General features: G+C 58.1%; 1 protein-coding gene across 1 annotated transcript in view; it reads right to left on the bottom strand.

The window, feature by feature from the left end:
• Positions 1–317: 317 nt before the first annotated feature.
• DHRS3 (dehydrogenase/reductase 3) overlaps positions 318–18,320 on the bottom strand; it is a 41,014-nt gene continuing 23,011 nt past the window's right edge. The window contains exons 2-6 of the mRNA XM_036257393.1: positions 8,235–8,378; positions 7,485–7,604; positions 6,914–7,152; positions 3,264–3,389; positions 318–809 (exon numbers count right to left, since the gene is read on the bottom strand). Coding sequence (XP_036113286.1) covers positions 725–809; positions 3,264–3,389; positions 6,914–7,152; positions 7,485–7,604; positions 8,235–8,378 — 714 coding nt within the window. The 3' untranslated portion in view covers positions 318–724. The remainder of the gene's footprint in view (positions 810–3,263; positions 3,390–6,913; positions 7,153–7,484; positions 7,605–8,234; positions 8,379–18,320) is intronic.

Here is an 18,320-nt window from a genome sequence, read left to right as displayed (position 1 = left end):
ATGGTTGGGGGGCCGCGGCAGGGCAGAGGCTGCTCTCCGCAGTCCAGGTCGTGGCCATTAGGGAAGTGGGTGGGGAGGCAAAGTGCCCCTAACCCCTGGCTGTTGGGAGGGGCCTGGCCGCCAGCAGAGACCGTGCACACCCAGGCCTGGGCTCCGCTTTCTCTCCCATCTCTGCTCCTTTCTCGCCCATTTCTCGCCTGCCAGCCGGGGACCCCGCGCGGACCCGTTCTTTCTCAAAGGGGGGGGGTTGTGGTTGGGACCGGTCTCCCCCCTGCCCACCAAGGACCAGGGGCCAAGGATGTCAACAAAAGAACTCGCAAAAGCCATTTCTTTATTTTTCATTCCTGCCGTTCAACCAGGTTGCAGAAGCTGAGGATGAGTGGGTTTTGGAGGGGAAGGAGCCCGGAAATCATCTTTGCACACTGCTGAAGCTGGTTAGACTTGAGAAGCAATTTAACAATAAACTCTACAGAATTAGAAATGTACAAAAGTGTCAAGGTGACTGCTGGCTGGTTTCTTGCCTCCCAAGGAGGGTCCGAGTTATGCCTATCAGTCCTGTGCAAAGGTCCTGGGGCTGGCCTGGGGGCAGCCGGATTCTTCCCCAGGAGAGGAGCTGTCCTGCTCACCCAGCAGAAGTGGGCCGAGGGGTAGGCGCGTGGGTGTGTGCCCAGACGCCGTGGCCCCCGCAGGCTCTGTGGCTTTCAGGCGTGTCAGTGTCCAGCCCTTATGTCCGCCCTTTGAAAGTGTTCATACAGGTGTAGGTTCCTGAGAATCTGTGGATCTCCTCGAGGGCAGCCTGTGGGAGGATGCTGGGGGCAGCGAGGAGGGAGAAGAAAAGATGGTCGGTCAGTGGGGCAGGGGACCAGCAGCTGGGTCGCTAGTGGCCACACCAGGTGGCGTAGTAGAGCGATGTCCCTAAGCCCACCCCTCTCTCGAGCCCACGAGACACCCCTGCTCACCCCTCCACGGAGGAAGGGCTTTCAAGCAAGTGGATGAGCGGCTGTTTACAAGGCGAAGGGTGGGTGGCAGACATCAGCTTTCAAAGCCACATTCTTCGCATTTTAGGGCCCACAGGTATCTCGGAGATCAAGTAACTCCAAATGCCACTTATTCAACAAATATTTACTGTGTGGGGCTGGGGCTGGGGCTTATGTCCTGGGTGTCACCTCCTCCCGGGAAACTCCTCACTCACGTCCAGGCTCTCCTTGGGCTCCCCACAGTCCGTGTTTCCCCCAACAAGCTCCGGTGCTGTCCTCACTGTTTACGTGTCAATCCCACGGGGGATCTCGTGTCAGATATTTGACCTCTGACTCTGGTCCCTGCACAGGGCCCAGCATGAGAGGGCCTCAGTCCCTTTGTTGAATTAAACTGAAGGGCCCAGGCCCACTCTGGGTGCAAGATGGGAAAGGCCCCCTTCTCGTGAGAGCAATCTGGAAGACTTCCTGGAGGTGGTGGCAATGAAGTTGAGCCTGTGGAGATTTCTCTTGGGGAAGGTGAAGAGGGGTTATAGAGCAGGGAACGGGGGGGATGTGGCCTCTGCGTCCCGTGGGAAAGTAGCAGGGGGTAGAACAGAAAAGGTAGGCTGGGGCTTACTGTGAGAACACTAAGGTGTGCTAGGCAAACTAGCTTTTCCTAGAAAAACCACCTTTCCCTGGGGCGGAAGGTGGCAGCCTGACTTGGGTGAGGACCTGAGTCCTGCCCTCTAGGGGCCCATGAAGGCAGCCAAGGAGCACCTCAGAGCAACGCCCTCAAGTGCCCTCAGCCCCTGACCCACTGCTCTGCAAGGGCTTTGAGTCTGAGAAAGGCCTGCTGACGAGTCCCCTCTGCTAGGAGGTTTCTGTGCCCACAATTAGAGCCCACGGGACATACAGCCAGAGGGGAGCCTGGTTTCCCAGGAGTGGGGACCTGATAAAGGGAATTCGGAAAGGCTTCCAGGGCAGAGGGGCTCGGCCAGCCAGGGGGTGCAGGCCAGAGGTGGTAGGGGGCCCAGAGGAGCCAGAGTCCACGGCCCATGAACACTGCCTAGGTGGATGGAGCGGCCCCTGCATGTGGGGCTCCGATGGGAAGGGTTTACGGCCCACAGTCTGGAAAGTTCTAGGGAATGCGATGCTGGGAAAACCCTGGAGGACCACCTCCCCAGGCGGTCTGCCCTGGTAAATCCCACCTGCCGAGCACTGTGACATTTCTAAGCCTCGAGCCTTCCGCATCAACAGCTTCGTCTTCCCCATTAGAGTAAACTTCTTGAAGGCCAAGCCCAACAATTAGTCTCTAGAACACCGGTTCTCAAAGTGTGGCCCAGGAACCCTTGGGGGTACCCGAGGTTTCTTCAGTGGTCTGCGGGGTCAGACAACTTTGACAATAATACTAAAATGCTATTCGCCTTTTTCACTCATCCTCTCGCGAATGTACAGTTGAGTTCTCTGGGGGCCACATGACATGGGGCATAACCACAGATTAAAATCAGAAGCAGAAGAACCCAGTTGTCTTCAATTACATGAGACAATAAAGAGCTTTGCAAAAAAGGAAAGCAATACCATTCTGCTCACTGCATTCTTTTCTCTTTTTGGAAGACGTCCTTACTTTTCCAAAGACACCATTTATGTTAACACGGAATAGATTTTTTTTTATTGATATCTATACCTGAATCAATGTTGTAAATATAAACAAATGTATTCATTTTGTAAAATGTTTTCTGTTTTCATTTCTAGTGCAGTGAGCAGGAGTAGACACAGCTCACATACACTGCAGCTCTTTGGGCACCGCAACATTTTCAAGATTGTAAAGGCGGCCCTGGCCGGTTTGGCTCAGCGGTTAGAGCGTCGGCCTGCGGTCCTGAGAGACCCGGGTTCGGTTCCCGCTAAGGGCGTGTACCTCGGTTGCAGTTTGTCCCCGGCCCTGGTCGGTTGTGCGGGTGGCAGCCACTCGATGTGTCCCTTTCACATCGATGTTTCCCTCTCTCTCTGTTCCTCTCTCTCCCTCCCACTCTACCTGAACAAAAAAAAATGGAAAAAATGTCCTCGGGTGAGGATAAAAAAAAAAAAAAAAAGATTGTAAAGGCGTCCTGAGACCCGCACATTTGAGAACCGCTGCCCCAAATCAAGGACAGGAAACCCTTGGTGCCCGGGCCACCCCTCCTCCGCTCCATGCCCACAGCAGACATGACTAATCGATCGCAGGTGTCCTTCCTCCAGCCTGAGGCCTCTCCCCAGCAGGGCCCGACTGGGAGGAGGGGCGCCCAGGGCTTCCGTCCCCCCAGCCCGTACCTTTTCAAGATAACGAGGGCGTGCATGGTCCACGGGAGCAGGAGGAGGGCCTGGTTCAGCTGCACAGCCTCCACTGTCCTCCGGGCCACCGTCTCCGGCTTCAGCGGGGGGAAGAGGTTGGGGAACCTGGACGCAGGAAGAGACACAGGGTTCCTGCTGGAGAGGCCGCAGCTGCGGCAAACCTCCGGGGCTGGCACGTCCGGGTTACTCCTCTGGAGTCCCCAGGAAGACCTGTGACTGGGAGACTCGAGACCTGCGTGCCCTCCCCCTGCCGCCCAATGGCCAGCCCCGAGTCTCCCCGGGAGAATCAAGGACCGCAGCCCTTCGGGGATCCCATGCTCTCTAGTGTCCTGCTCACTCGTGGTGGGGGGCGGCCGGCCCCCTCTTCCCCTCCTCTGCTCCAGCACTCCTGGCCAGTCCTTCGGTTCCTATCACTTCAGCCCTTTCCTGTCCCACGGTCTCTGACCAGCTGTCCATCATCCTGGCTTCCTCCTCCGGGAGGCATCTCGGCCGGTCCATTCAGAGGGGCCTCCAGTCTCACCCCCCTGCATTCACATCTACCGTGGCCTTGGCTGTGGGCTTGTTTCCTTGTCAGTGGCTCGTCTCCGCCATCAGACTGTGAGTGAGTCCCACAGGGGCAGCGGTCTGGTGGGTCCTGCTCCCCGTTGTACCCCCTGTGCTGTGTCTGGCACATCAGAGGTGCTCAATAAATTCTTGCAGAATGAACGAACAGGACTTGCCCTTCCCCCAGTGTGTCCTGCTTAGCCTGCCTGGAGGCGGGAACTCTGCAGAGAGGGCCCCTCCCGGCCTCGCAGGTTCACTCCCTCACGGTTCACTCACTCACTGAAACCTTCACGCAGCGCTTTCCATGCCCGACAGCCGAATCCGCGATTGACACGCAAATGCAGGTGCTTCTCGTGCCTCTTCACAGGCATCGCCCTGAGACCGTGTTGGGACAGCGCTCCCCGAGCGCGTGGCCTGTGCTAGGTGCTCACTGGGAGTGGGTGGGGGACGAGGGGTGCAAACCCAGGCTCTGCCCCCCGCCCTCGCTCACTGGCTGTCCCACCCCCCTGGGGCCTGTAGGCACAGCGCTGGCTCTGACCTCAATCCCACAAAGGGCCTGTGAGCTGCTCCGGCACCAGGAGGATTAAGGGTGATGAGTCACCTGGGCCTGATGTCACTCGCAGCAAAGGGCAACCCTTGGGCCCCCCGTGCTGACTTGGTTGGCCTCTGAGAGTCCACGGATCTCATTCCCCGCCCTGGGCTTCACTGCTGTCACCGTGTGCCGCTGAGACCCCACACCCTGCCGTCCGGAAGGCCCGCCTCCAGGGTCTCCGGGGACGGACGCGTTTGCGCAGCTCACTGGTGTTGGAAGCCTACAGGCGCGGCAGACAGTGTGGCTTCCCAGTGCTCGGTGGGCCAGCCCTGCTACTGGGGGAAGGGAAGACAGGAGGCACAGACCAAGCTCCATGGGTTCTGCAGGGCTTCATGCTAGACCCCACAGGAGAAGCTGAGAGAGGCTGAGCGATGCCTCTCGCCCGATCCACTGGAGAAACTGCCTCTCCTCTCCCAGCAGGTGGGATGGGGGAACCAACAGGGCTGTTAACTCCAACCGGCGCAGCACAGACTCTAGGAGAAGCTCACTCAGCAAATTTCTATCTGCGTGGCTTTGGGCAAGTCGCTTTGCCTCTGAGCCTCAGTTCCCTCGTCTGTGAAATGGGGATGAAAGGTCTCTCACAGGGCGGCCGAGGGCCAAAGATGTTTCTAAAGCAGCGGTTCTCAACCTGTGGGTTGCAACCCCTTTGGGGGTCAAACGACCCTTTCACAGGGGCCGCCTAAGACCATCAGAAAACACAAATTTCCCATGGTCTTAGGAACCGAGACACCGCCCCTCTGTCCGCCCGTCTGTCCGTCTCCTGTCTGTCTCCAGGGGGCCCGCCCCCGTGCAGTCGCGCCCACAGGCCGCACGAGGAGCCGTATGGAAGGCTGAGAACCACTGAATGCGTCTGGTGCGGCTGGAACACAGATCCGGCAACGAACAAACATCAGTGCCCACCTAGGTGGGTACTGCTGCTGCGAAACTCAGCAATTCAGGCCTAAACACTGTCTCCCACGCTCCACCCTGGGAGGAAGCCGATGCTCTTTTCCTTCTCTTCTTGTTTTCAGGAAAGAGAGTTGGCGAGGTACCCCTCAGCCAGGCACCCCTTACCACTCCTCTCCCAAGCCCTGGGGCTTCCCTGCCCAAGCTGACTGCTTGCCAGCAAGCTAGCTATTCACACACAGAGGCATCGAACCTGTGAAGTGGGGGGCACCCCTTCTTAGAGATGAGGAAACCCAGGCACAGAAAAGCAAAGTGAGGTGCCCAAGGTGACGCAGAGCTGGGACTCGGCCCCAGGCGGTTTGGACCCACGCTTGGAACGACTAGAAAAGGGACTTGAGGGAAATGCTGAATTTCCGTCTTAAAGCGATGGAGAGGAACTGCTGGAAGGCGGACTGGAGGGGTGTGGGCGAGCGCAGGTGTCCCGCCCACTTCTGTGATGGCCAGTGCTGCGCCCAGCAGGCACCTCCTGAGCACCTCCTGTATGCCCAGCGGAAGAGAACCCACACCAAGACCTCGTGGGGGGAAGGCCACGCGGAACGTTACTAGTCACGAATCCCGCCTCCTCCTCATTCAGAATCTGTGATCCTTTGCCCGCGAGGAGGGTGGAGACGTGTACTCCTGTGACACACTGAAGTCAGCGTCCGCCAGGGAGCGTGCGAACAGATGCGCTTCCGAAGACGCTGATGGTTGATAAGGACACAAAGCCGGGGTCCGTCACTGAGCACCGAGCATGCCCCGGGCTTCACTCTAGACGCATGACACGCGTCGCTTTGAATTCTCCCAGTCGTCCCACGGAGGAGTGTGATTTCCACCATTTCACGGATGAGCGACGCGAAGCGCAGAGAGGTAACGACCGCGGCTCGAGACTGCACAGCTGTCCAGCAGCGGTTCCAGCCCGGAGTTTCCTCCTGATCACCCACACCGCGCTCAGCAATCGTGGCGAAGGGGTACGCGTGGCCGCCGCCAGCATGCACTAGCCTGGGTGCCCATGATTTGCGTACAAAATGAGGCATGCATCTTAAGTGCACAGTGTGATTGATTGTAACCTATGTAACCACTGCCCAGGTCAGGAGTAGAGAACATTTCTAGCAGCCTGAACAGGTCCCTCCTGCTCCCCGGCAGGCTACACCCCCACCCTCCCGGGCAGCCCCCGTCCGGACCTCTGTCACCGCGGCCCCGTTTGCCTGTTCTGGAACCTCGCACACAGGGACCCACACGGAATGCACGCTTTGCCTCTGGGTTCTTCTGCTTAACATGTTTTGGGTCCATCCCCGTGGCCTGGGATCGGCCCTCGGTGTCCTCCGAGAGCGGGTGGTATTCCGCGGCACACACCCGGACTTTGGGGAAACTCCCTTACCCGAGAAGCAGGACCCCAAACCTCCACAGTATCCCACTGTCTTGGAGATGGAAAGTCGGGTCCCAGACCTCGAAGCCGAGATAAAGGGTCTGGGATGTTTTTCCATCTGTGCTCTCTGTGCGGAATAAGCCCCTCTCCAGGCCCAAGCTGCGGGCGGGACTTGGCTGGGAAGGGCGGGCCCTGCTCACTGACCTGACCCTCATGCCCTGGAACATCTCGGTGCTGGTGTGGAAGGGCAGCACGGTGGTGGCGCTGACGCCCGGACAGTCCAGCAGCCCCAGGGTCAGGCTCTCCATGAAGGCGAAGGCCGAGGCTTTGGAGGTGCAGTAGTCGATGGCACCAGGGATGGCCGACAGGGCCAGCACGGAGCTGAGACACACGATGTGGCCATTCTGCAGCTCCAGCATGCGCGGCAGGAAGGCCTTGGTGGTCTGAGGACGGGCGGGGAGGTCAGTGTGGAGCAGATACACCTCCCAAAGCCCCTGGACCCCTCTCAGGGGGAACAGACCACCCTGCACACGCACTGCCCTGATGCTGGAGACTTTTTGGGGCAGGAGGGGCCGAGGGCTGCCCGTACGGAGTCCATATGTCAGGAAGTCCAGACACCTCCCGGGGCCGGTCCTTCCTCTTATCTGGCCACATTGTCCTTGAGCCCAAGCCCCGGGGAGCCTCTCCTACCCCCCTTAGGACACCCGGGACGCTGGAGGGAAGGAGCGTGTCACTGTCATGCCCAGGGCTGCGTCTGGAGCAGAACGGTCCTTACCCAGAACTGGCCCAGGGTGTTGATGTGCTGGGATTTCAGGAGGGCGTCGTCGTCGCTGTCCATCAGGCTCTTCCCGTGGACCACGGCGGCGTTGTTCACCAGGATGGTGATGTCACCCACCTGCGGGTGAGAGCGGCCCCAGTGGAGTGCGCCCTCGGGGTGGGACCTGGCCCCATCCCCACCATGTGACCTTGGGCCGCCACATCACCGTTCTGAGCATCAGCCTTGATTTGTAAGATGGAGCTCATGACCCGACCAGAGTTGTTCTGAGGATCGGAAATCACTGATGGCGCACAATATACCCGACACAGAGCATGTTTGTAATAAGTGAGGTTATCGATACATGAAAGTTGTTGACATTTACCATGTGCCAGAGAGCTAACAGGGTGGACTGTGCTGACACACTCGGTCGAAATAGATGGCTGGAGTCAGGAGAAGGATTTTCCCAGAGGGCAATGGGACATTTGCCCCCAGGGTCTAGGAGAGAAACTCCTAAGGTCTAAATCCCAAAGGGGACAAGAGATGATTCCTTCTGTCATGTGATCAGCCCGTACCCCGAAGCCCTGCCCCCCCCCCCACACACACGCACACACGGCCTGGGCCAGCCTCACGGGAGACTCCCCGGAGATGCTCTGGAAACAGCCACTGTGCCGTAGCAACGCCGTGTCCCAGGCCCCCCGGGAACGTGCTCTTCGGCTAGAATTCCCTGTGTCCAGCGGCACTGAGGATGGACCCTCCCAGGCTACTGACCTTCTCCCGGACGGCTTTGGCCGTCTGGTACACCTCCTCCCGGTTGCCCACGTCACAGATAAAGTAGTGGCACTCGGTGCCCAGCTGGCGAATCTCCTCGGTCGTCTCCTTCAGGCATTTCTCAGTCCGGCCCCAGAGAACGATCTGGAAGGAGAGAGTAACAGCACTGAACAGGTGGTCGCAAAGCGAGCCGTCCTGATTCAACAACTAGCACAGAAATCCCGTCTTTAATGGAATCTGCCCGAGGACTGGCCTCCCTGATTCCAGCCCAAGAGAGGACACAAAGCAGAGTAACAATACGGCCCGGCCAGTGTGGCTCGGTGGTTGGGCGTTGACCCCTGCACCAAGAGGTCGCCGGTTCGATTCCCGGTCAGGGCACATGCCCAGGTTGAGGGCCTGATCCCCAGTGGGGGGCGTGCAGGAGGCGGCCAATCGATGTTCTCTCTCATCCATGTTTCTATCTCTCTCTCCCTCTCCGTTCCTCTCTCTCTCGAAATCAATATAGAAAAAAAAATTAAAAATCACAATACGACTTTTTAGAAGGGATACAGCCCACTCTGAAGTGAACCAATAGGCTCTGAGCCCCTTTCTGACCCGTGTTCCTGACGGGTCTCAGACATCCTCTCCAGCAGGACGCCTCTGCCAGCCCGTTCCTGTTATCCTACATAGTTAGAAGCAACAGCAGAGTCTGTCTGCAGAATGTTCCAGAATGTTCTCAGTGAGGAACAGGCTGGCCTTTCCGCCAGTTGGGTCTAGAGCCAGGTTTGTGAACACCACCGGTTCAATCGCACTGGGAGGTGCTGGCCGTGAGGTTACAGAGGTATGCCAAGCCTCCACCTAGCTGCGGTCACCCTCGGTCACTCTCGGAAGAGGGCCCGGAACAGGCAGCCAGGCTCCTGCTCAGAAGGAACGGCCTCACCCCCAGGTAAACTCGGGATTCATCCCGCCAGGGGGTGGCCCAGGCAGGACCAGAAAAGGGATTCTTAAAGGGGAGGGAAACATTTATGAATGTCCAGCCATAAAGGCCCAGCAGAGAAGCCTGGCTGTTTCTCAGCCTTGACCTCAGCGAGAATGACACCTCATGACCGGGCCTGGTGCACAGGGCGGACAGCTGGGGCTGGAGACGGTCAGAGAAAGGAAGAGATAAAAGCCTCCCTGGGGATTAGTCTAATGGGTTCCTAGTTTTATTTCTTCTTTTGCTTTTTTAAACTATCGATGAAATGCCCCCTTTAAAAATAAAACCCAAGCCCTGGCCGGTTTGGCTCAGCGGTTAGAGCATCGGCCAGTGGTCCAGAGGGACCCGGGTTCGGTTCCCGCCGAGGGCACGTACCTCGGTTGCAGTTTGTCTCTGGCTCTGGTTCGGTCGTGCAGGAGGCAGCCACTCGATGTGTCCCTTTCACATTGATGTTTTTTTTCACTCTCTCTCTTCCACTCTATCTGAACAAAAAATGGAAAAATGTCCTCGGGTGAGGATTAAAAAATTAAAAAATAAAAATAAAACCCACCCCAAAAGCCCCATGTGTGAAACCAGCACAGGGAATAACTGACATGTCCAAGTCCACATTTTCTTACTCTAAAAGCAACTCCAGAACAGAAAGGCTGTGTTGGGAAAGCCAAGCTTTTCGAGTGGGGGTTGCAGAGGGAGCAGCAATCACACGGGGCTGGAACCCAGTCTCCTCTGGATTCTGCTTTGCGATACAGGATAGAGAAAAGTCACAGCGATAAGCCGTTCTCGGTGGCAACCGTTTATCAGCTGTTTACCGTGAAATCTCAGAACTCACGTCGGCAGCAAGGGCCTGGCAGGGTGTAGCTGGTGGGACACACGAAGGCGCCGGTGGCCTCCAGGGAATTTTATTTTTTGTGTTTTTTTTTTGTTAGAGTTTTTAAAACTTCTGAAACAGTTTTCTAAAGAAAATAAAAGTGTTTTCTGCAACCGCTAAAACATCTCTGGAAAAGCCCACTTTGAAAACTCACGTTACCCAACTCATTTATGTTAAATAGATACATTTATCTTGACACACAGGAAGGGGTTGTGAGTGAGGACTCCATCAGTGGCTCTCCTTGACCCAAAGGTCCATCCAGGGCAAGCGCACTGCAATCAGGCAATTAGGCTTTATCTGATGAACTAAAAACAGACCCAGCACTGCTCCTCCGGCAGAGGCTGGGAGGGTGACTTCTTGGAGATGAGACACAATATCTGTTCTAGGGAGGCATTTTGGTGTAGGCAGGCCCACTCCTCCAGACCCTCCCTCGCCTTGTAGCCATGGTCACCCAAGTTTCCTTCCATCCTTCCCTGTCACTCCATCTGTCTGTCCATCCATCCATCCTCCTTCCCATCCATCTATGCATCCACCCCTCATTCCTATCTGCTGTCCACCCCACCATCCATCCACCCAACCCTCCTTCTTCCTTCTACCCACCCCATCATCCATCCATCCCTCCCTCCTTCTTCCTTCTACCCACCCCACCATCCATCCACCCAACCCTCCTTCTTCCTTCTACCCACCCCATCATCCATCCATCCCTCCCTCCTTCTTCCTTCTACCCACCCCTCCATCCATCATTCCTATCTTCTACCCACCCACCCCACCCCATCATCCATCCATCCATCCATCCATCCATCCATCCATCCATCCATCCATTATCTATCCATCGTTTGAGTGTGTCCGAGTGAGCTGAAAGTAATCCGTGGCCTCCTTTCTCCTGCTCTGGTTCCTACTTAACCCCACCCCACCTCCAGCTCACACGGGAAACAGGACCCTGGGCTTGCACAGTTCCCTAGAGTCTGGTGGGGCAGGAAGAGGGGCCTCTGGCGATTCTGAGAATGTCTGGACCAGCTGACAGAGGGGGAAACTTAAGTCGGGGCCTTGTCGGAAGGTGCAGGGGTCCAGGTGCCGGGAGCACAGTGCTCACCCAGAGGGTCTGGGGCAGTAGCCCAAATGTGTGCCCTTCATTCTGGGAAGCCTGGGTTCTTCTCGGCACAAACAGGTGTGCATGGGCTTCTGGCAACAGGGGCACTGAGAGCCTAGAGGCTGCTGGGCAAGATAAACTCCCCTGGACCCCCAACTTCTCAGGTATGGCAAAGAAGGCAGGGGTCTAAGGCCCCAGTGTGGTCAGGCCAGGAAACGGGCAGTCAGGGCCCCGGGAGGCCAGCCCAGCCCTGTGGCTAAGGACAAACTGGAGATGGACACTGGGCTGGGGGGAGGGAGGCAGAGTAGGCTGGGCCCCAAGCCTTCCAGGTGAGGGGGATGCAGCCAGGTGGGACCCTGAGGTTTGGCCATTTCCTTCTGAGGCTCTGTGGAGGACACCCCTGGAGGCTGGGGGACTGGCTCCCCGTGCCTGTGCTCGGAGCCCCACTTCTCCCTGACAGCTTTGCTTTCCGCCTTCCTCCCGACCCCAGTAGGCTGGGAGCCCACAGCCCTTGACTCTGGCTCGTTCGTTTTTACACCCCGGTGCCCAGCGCAGCCTGCGCAGTGTATCGAGCGAATGAAGGGACGCTCAGCATCACAGGCAGGATGGGGTGGGAGGTGTGAAACGGCCTCTGTGTGGCCGAGACCATCCCCTCCTCCTTGACTGAGTCGTTTAGGGCCTCAGACCCCTCAACCCAGAGTCTACTTAGACCAAGAGCCAGTGAGATCGGGAGTTTTCCCAGAGCCCCGAAACGACCCTGGGGCTGAGCCATAAGGTCAGGAGCCAGGCCAGAGCCCGAGAACCTTGAAGCAGGGCAAAGGGTTCGTCGTAGATGGAAATGAGGCTCAGGGGGTATGCGTGCGCCTCACTGTGTCTGTGAGTGTGTGTCTCTGTGCACGTGTGTCTCGGGGTCTGTGTGTGTGTGTGTGTGCAGCCTGTCACACTGCTGTGCATTTCCTCAGGCCCTTGGTGGATGCTCAGAGTCCCTGAGAGCCAGGGATGGGCATGTTCCCATCTCAGGACTTGGTGTATCTCCATGGCGACGGCACGGCCCAGGACTGGTCCACCGTGGGGGAAGGTGAGGGAGGGGGCTGTGTGGAGTGAGCGTTTGGGGCTGCTGTCGCCACCACCTCTTCCGGGCCTCTCTCCCTCCTCGTCTGCTGCCCCGGCCCCTCTGGGGACCCAGAGTCACTGACCAGCACACCGGCTGGTACAGCTCAGCAGGCCCACCCAGTGTTGGGTGTGGGTTAGAACCAGGCAGGAGGCAGGGTGGGGCAGGCAGGTGGGAGGGCCAGTTCACGAGCCCTGGGAACCCCACGTGGCCTCTGCGCGAGCTCCCACCACGAGGGCGGGTGGGCAGGGTTGGTGGCCCAGGATTTCCTCCTGAGCTGTGTTTATAGAATAAGGCCTCGGGGCAGCTCAACACCTCTGGCCTCCCTGCCCCTCTGGGGCAATCGGTTAGCTTCTGTCCTGTGCCTAAGACTGGAGAGGAGGAGGTAAGGGGACAAAGATCTGTGGCCTCCCAGGGGAGGTGGGCCCGGACCTGTGGCCTCCCGGGGCGGTGGGCCCGGACCTGTGGCCTCCCGGGGCGGTGGGCCAGGACCTGTGGCCTCCCGGGGGCGGTGGGCCCGGACCTGTGGCCTCCCGGGGCGGTGGGCCAGGACCTGTGGCCTCCCGGGGGCGGTGGGCCCGGACCTGTGGCCTCCCGGGGGCGGTGGGCCCGGACCTGTGGCCTCCCGGGGCGGTGGGCTCACACCCTGCCCCGCCAGGGCCTCCTAGCAAGGGCATGGTTCCTGCCCTTCCCCCTCAGAGCCCCCTCACAGAGGTGACAGCCAGCTGGAACCCCTGCACAGTCCCAAAGCTGAAGGCTGTTACTGTCTAATTTTTATAGGATATAAAGGCCCAAAGTCACCCTCAGTGGGTGGTGGAGGCAGGATTCAAACCCAGAGCCTCTGTCTTCCACAGAAGCACCCCTGAACCCCAGGCACTGGGGGAGAGTCTGAGCTCTGAGGGTTCTGCTCCCAAGGGGCACGGCCGTCACACCAGTGTTCATTCCCAGCCAGTCCTTCTCGAGCTTTGTCTCGTTCCATGTCCACAACAGCCCGTCCATCTGCTCAGCAGGACTGGGCTGGGGGCCAGCTGTGGGCCGGGCACTGTGGCCGGCAGAGCTCACGAGGTGCGGCCCCGCCTCCTGTGTCCGGCGCAGGGAGACCCAAAGCACGGAGAAAACCCTCGAACACAAATTACCATGAGTGGGACAAAGACTAAACAGGGAGCCCTGGCCGGTTGCTCAATGGTTAGAGCGTCAGCCTGGGACCGAAGAGACCCGGGTTCGATTCCAGCCAAGGGCACATACCTCGATTGAGGTTCGTCCCCAGCCCTGGTTGGGGTTGTGCGGGTGTCAACCAGTCGATGTGTCTCTCTCACATCGATGTTTCTCTCTCTCTCCCTCCCACTGTGTCTGAAGATAAATGTAAAAATATCCTCGGGTGAGGATTAAAAAAAAAAGAACAAACAGGGAACTTGATTCAAATTGGGGGACTTATAGGGCTGCTACAGTACATCCTTGTATAATAAGGAAACTGAAGCTCAGAGAGGCTAAGCAACTTGTCTGAGGTCACACAGCAACTGAGTGACAGAGCTGGGACTTGAAGGGAGATTTTTCGCCATCACTCCCTCTCCCAGGAGGAGAAAGGGCATTCCTGTCTGCAGGCAGTCTTGCAGGGATAGAGCCCGCAGAAGCCGGCACCCACTGCGCGCTCAGTAACCGCTCTCATTATGCTCTCCTGCCGCTCTCCGTGTCTCAGCACAGCCTCGCAGGCACCCTCCTCTGCGCCGTCAGGATGATGAGCGCTCACGACGTGGGAAATGCTCAGAGATCTAACGTTCGGGAGAAAATGTGCAGCATTACCCAGACAGGACAGCCTCCCTCCCAGAACTCCACAGGTTAATGGCAGTCAACAGGCTGCATGGGAACAGGGGTCGTCTCGGGGTGGGGTTGTGGCTGTCATTTGCCTCCTATGCTTGTCCGTACAAGGAGAAATGTCTCTAAAGGACAAGTACCATTATTTACGCTCTTAAGAAAGGAAGGCAGAACTGAGTGTTCCCTGCACATCAGTCCCCAAAGAGGTGTTCTACATACAGGCAACTCAGCAGGCAAGTCCAAGCCCCTCTGTTCCCCAGTCCCTGGCAGTGCCTGTCCGGGGCTCCCATCCAGTCTGTCTGCATCTCTCTCCCGACTGCTGCGTTATGAGTCAGGGAGCTTGCTGGGCCCCAGAGTTACCGTTTGCTCACTCCTGACAGTGCGCTTGGCCGTGTGTGTGCCTTCATTGCCATTTGAGTCTACATCCTGTCTCTTGGAAGACAGGGACAAAATCTCACCCATTGTGGGTTCCCTGTGACCCTACCTAGTGCCCAGCACAGGCTATTTGTCTCTGTTTTAAGTGCCAAGTATACTTGTGTACTTGTGGACTCCTATTCATCCTGCAGAACCCTGCTTAAATGCCCCTTCAGTTCTGAAACTTCTCTGGCTGCTCCTTCCATCCTCCCTACAACCCTACACCATGGCTAACAGCCATGGAGGACTTGCCGTGGGCCAGATGCTATGCTGAGTACATCCATGCGTTTTCTGCTTTCATCCTCACAATCCCATGTGGGTATGGTTACTGTCTCCATTTTATGGGGGAGGCTCAGGCAGGTAAAATGACTTGCCCAAGGTCATACCGCTCAGAATTAGCAGAGCAGTGTCACTGGGAATTCACGTTCACACCACCAACCCAAACCCTTGTTCATACCTTCGCTGTGCACAGATACCAGTGTGCTGGGCCTGTTTGTGAGCACCCCTGCCCCCAAGGTCCTCCAGGGAGTCCTACTCATCCCGTGACCTCAGCACCCAGGCCAGGCACAGCATAAAGTTCAGCTGACAGGTCACATGGCGCCGGCCCCAGGAGGACTCTAGAAAAATCTGCTGGCCAGAGAACAGGCTCTTCTCCACCCAGCCTTGCCTTCCTCGCCCAGAGGGGCTCACACTAGTGCCTGGCCTTGTGGCTGGGCTGGGCTCAGCTGCAGAACACAGCTCCACCAGTGACATGAGCTGGGTGGTCTCTGGGCGGGTCCCTGGAGGAGCATCTGTTTATAATTGGCAGCCCTGGAAAGATCCAAGTCCCTGGGCAGGTCTTTGGCAGGCCAGCTCCTGTCCCATGGGCCCTAGTTTTGGACGAGAGCAGTGCTGAGTTGGCTTCTCAGAAGGAAAAAAAATACCCACCAGAGACCCCAAACCCCGGCAGGGTGGGCGGGGGTGGGAAGGTCACCATTTCGAGGGTGCACAGCTCTCGTCCACCCACACCTCCAGCAGGAGGATGTTAAAAATCTATCCTGTGGCCTGATGAGGACGAGCAGGCAATCCAGGCAGGCGAACATCTAGCGCGGCGACAGGGTGCCGGCGAGAGGCGGGGGCAATGTGCGCGAGCGGGCAGGCGGTGTCTGAGACACGGACGCGACGCTCTCCGCAGGAACACGTGCAGTGCAAGTTGCACTCTGAGCTCTCCCCTTTCCCTTCTGTCCGTTTCCAAAGAGAGACCCCTCTCGAGTACAGTGGCCTTGAACACGGGCTCAGGGGCCGGACTGCCCATCTGCGGTCCGATGTGCCACTTGGGAGGCGTAGGAACCTGGGAGACCTCCTTAGCTGCGCTGTCAATTACGATCGGAGCGCCCACTTTGAAGGGTGTTTGGGAGGAGGAAAAAAGGACACAATAGTCCGGCTGGTGTGGCTCCGTGGTTGAGCATCGACCCATGCATGCACCAAGAGGTGGCCAGTTCGATTCCCAGTCAGGGCACATGCCCAGGTTGTGGGTCTGATCCCCAGTGGGGGGCATGTAGGAGGCAGCCAATCGATGTTCTCTCTCATCGATGTTTCTCTCTCTCCCCCTCTCCCTTCCTCTAAAATCAATAAAGAAAACAAATTAAAAAAAAAAAAGGGCATGATAAAGGATAGCTATTATTATTAACCCAGGGACAGAAATAGACTAGACCCCCCCACCCCCGCTCACAGAAGATCCCACCATCCCCCACAAAACTGGAATCACTGGGGGACAGATGCCTGGGACCCCCACCAGGGCCTCTGCTTCTGGACGCAGCCTTGACGGGCCGAAGCGCAGACTCTTGGAGACCCCTCTGTTCCCGCCCTCCCACCTGACTGAGCAGACCCGCTGCGGTCCACACCCAGGCCCGGAAGGTGGAGACGGGCATCAACACTGCCCAGCTGCGGGGCGGCTGCAGGCCACCCGCTGAGCGGGTTTCTCAGTAGGATGGGGTTCCGCGCTCAGCTCTGGGGGCTCCAGTAAGGGCATTAGGGGCTGCCGAGGCCGGGGGGCTGGGCAGACAGGGTCCAGAGCAGTGGTATTTTTATTAGGCTTCTAGAACAGCCGTTTCTACAAAGACGTTGTTGCTAAAACATAATGACATTTGAAGACCACCCCTCTTCCCCCACAGCCCTTTGCTCTCCGGGGCAGAAGCTATTCTCTCCCAGGCTGCCTCCAGCTCCCGCCCACTGAGTGCAGGCCCCCCACACACACACACACACGCACACACGCACAACGCACGCCAGCCCTTCTTCTGAAGACCGTCCTTCAGAATCCATGACAGTGGTCGGGTGCCACCCTGACACGTCCCCTGACCGGATCCTCCCACTTTCCTCCTGGGAGCCCGGCTTCCGAACTCCACCTGCCTCTGTCTGCACCTGCCCTTGGTGTCCCACCAGTGACCCGTTACCCCAGGGAGTCAGAGGCGACAAAAACTACTGATCCTCTCTGCCAGGCTGCAGTGCGTCTGCCATTCCCGTCTCCTGTCCCTGCGCGGCCGAGCGGCCCTCGCGACAGGCAGGACTTCCCCACGCAGCTGTGTGTGGCAGCTGTCCCGCGGAGCCGGCCGACAATGTGGGGGACACCGCTGGCTGGCCGTTGGAGAGGACTGTTACGAAGGTCCTCAAACAGATCAGCCAGGGTGTTCAGCCTGGAGCTGGACAGAGACTTCCTCTCTGCCAACAGCCGGCTGGAACTTGGGAGCCACAGAGATAACCTCCAGCCCAGCCAGTGCCCTCGGCCACTGTATTCCACCTACAGGAGCAAGGTGATCCCATAAGACGCCATGTCCATTCATTGCACAGGGATCGCTGAGCACATGCCAACGACAAGGGCTGGATGGCGAGGCATCCACCTCCCAGGGACAGAAGGAACACGGCTGCCCTGCCCTGGGGCGCCGCATGGTCCCGCTGCCCAAGTATTCGCTGCATGGGATCCCCAGGTCCTCACAGGCTGACGGGGGGGACTGGTGAGAGCAGCAGCTGCCCAGCTCTTTTCTCCCCCCCGAGACTGACTGTCCCCCCTGAATGGTTTTCTCTCGTCCTCTACGGTCTGCCAGCCCGACCCCTGGAATCCAGGAGCTGACCACCTCCCGCCTTCTCCTCGGCTGCCACGCTGGGCCATCCTCACCTGGACCACAGCGAAAGCCCAACGGGTACCCCTGCTCCAACCCTTGCCCCAGAGCCGCTGCCCAGCCAGAGAGATGCTTCTAGAACGGAACCGTGGCCATGCTCACGACTCCCAGTGGCTCCCCATTTCACCCCAGTGAAATCCAGTGCTCACCACAGGCCTCCTGCCGTCTGCCCCCAGGGTTCCCCTCCAGGGCAGACTGTCTCCCGCTCACACACCCCTCCCCCAGGCCGCTTCTCTCCTGCCTTTGCACCCACTCTTCTGTCCCCCAAGCAGCCCCCAAGCAGCCCTAGTCCCACGTCCTCTTTCCTCATCAGTTCTGCTCAGGTGTGTCTCTACCTGAGAGGCCTCGTGTAAAATGCCACCCACCCCCACAGACACATTTCCTAACCCTGTCCCCGCTTTTATAAAAATAATTTATATGAATAGAGTTTATTTTTCAGAGCGCCTTTATGTTGACAGCAAAACTGAGCAGAAGGGACAGAGATCTCCCACATCCTTCGGGTCCTCACGCACGATCGGTACCAGGCTGTACATTTGTTACAGGTGAGGGACTACGGCTGCCACATCGTCACCCCCAAGTGCATGCTTCACGCTGGTCACCCTTGGCCTCGCACATTCTGGGGGTTTGGACAAGTGTGCAACCGCCCGTGTCCACACTGCGGTATCACCCAGAGTAGTTTCACTG

This window comes from Molossus molossus, unplaced genomic scaffold (genome assembly GCF_014108415.1).
Source record: "Molossus molossus isolate mMolMol1 unplaced genomic scaffold, mMolMol1.p scaffold_m16_p_12, whole genome shotgun sequence".
NCBI lineage: Eukaryota > Metazoa > Chordata > Mammalia > Chiroptera > Molossidae > Molossus > Molossus molossus.
The sequence above is the reverse complement of the archived record's forward strand: the minus strand, read 5'-3'. Positions and strand labels throughout refer to the sequence as shown.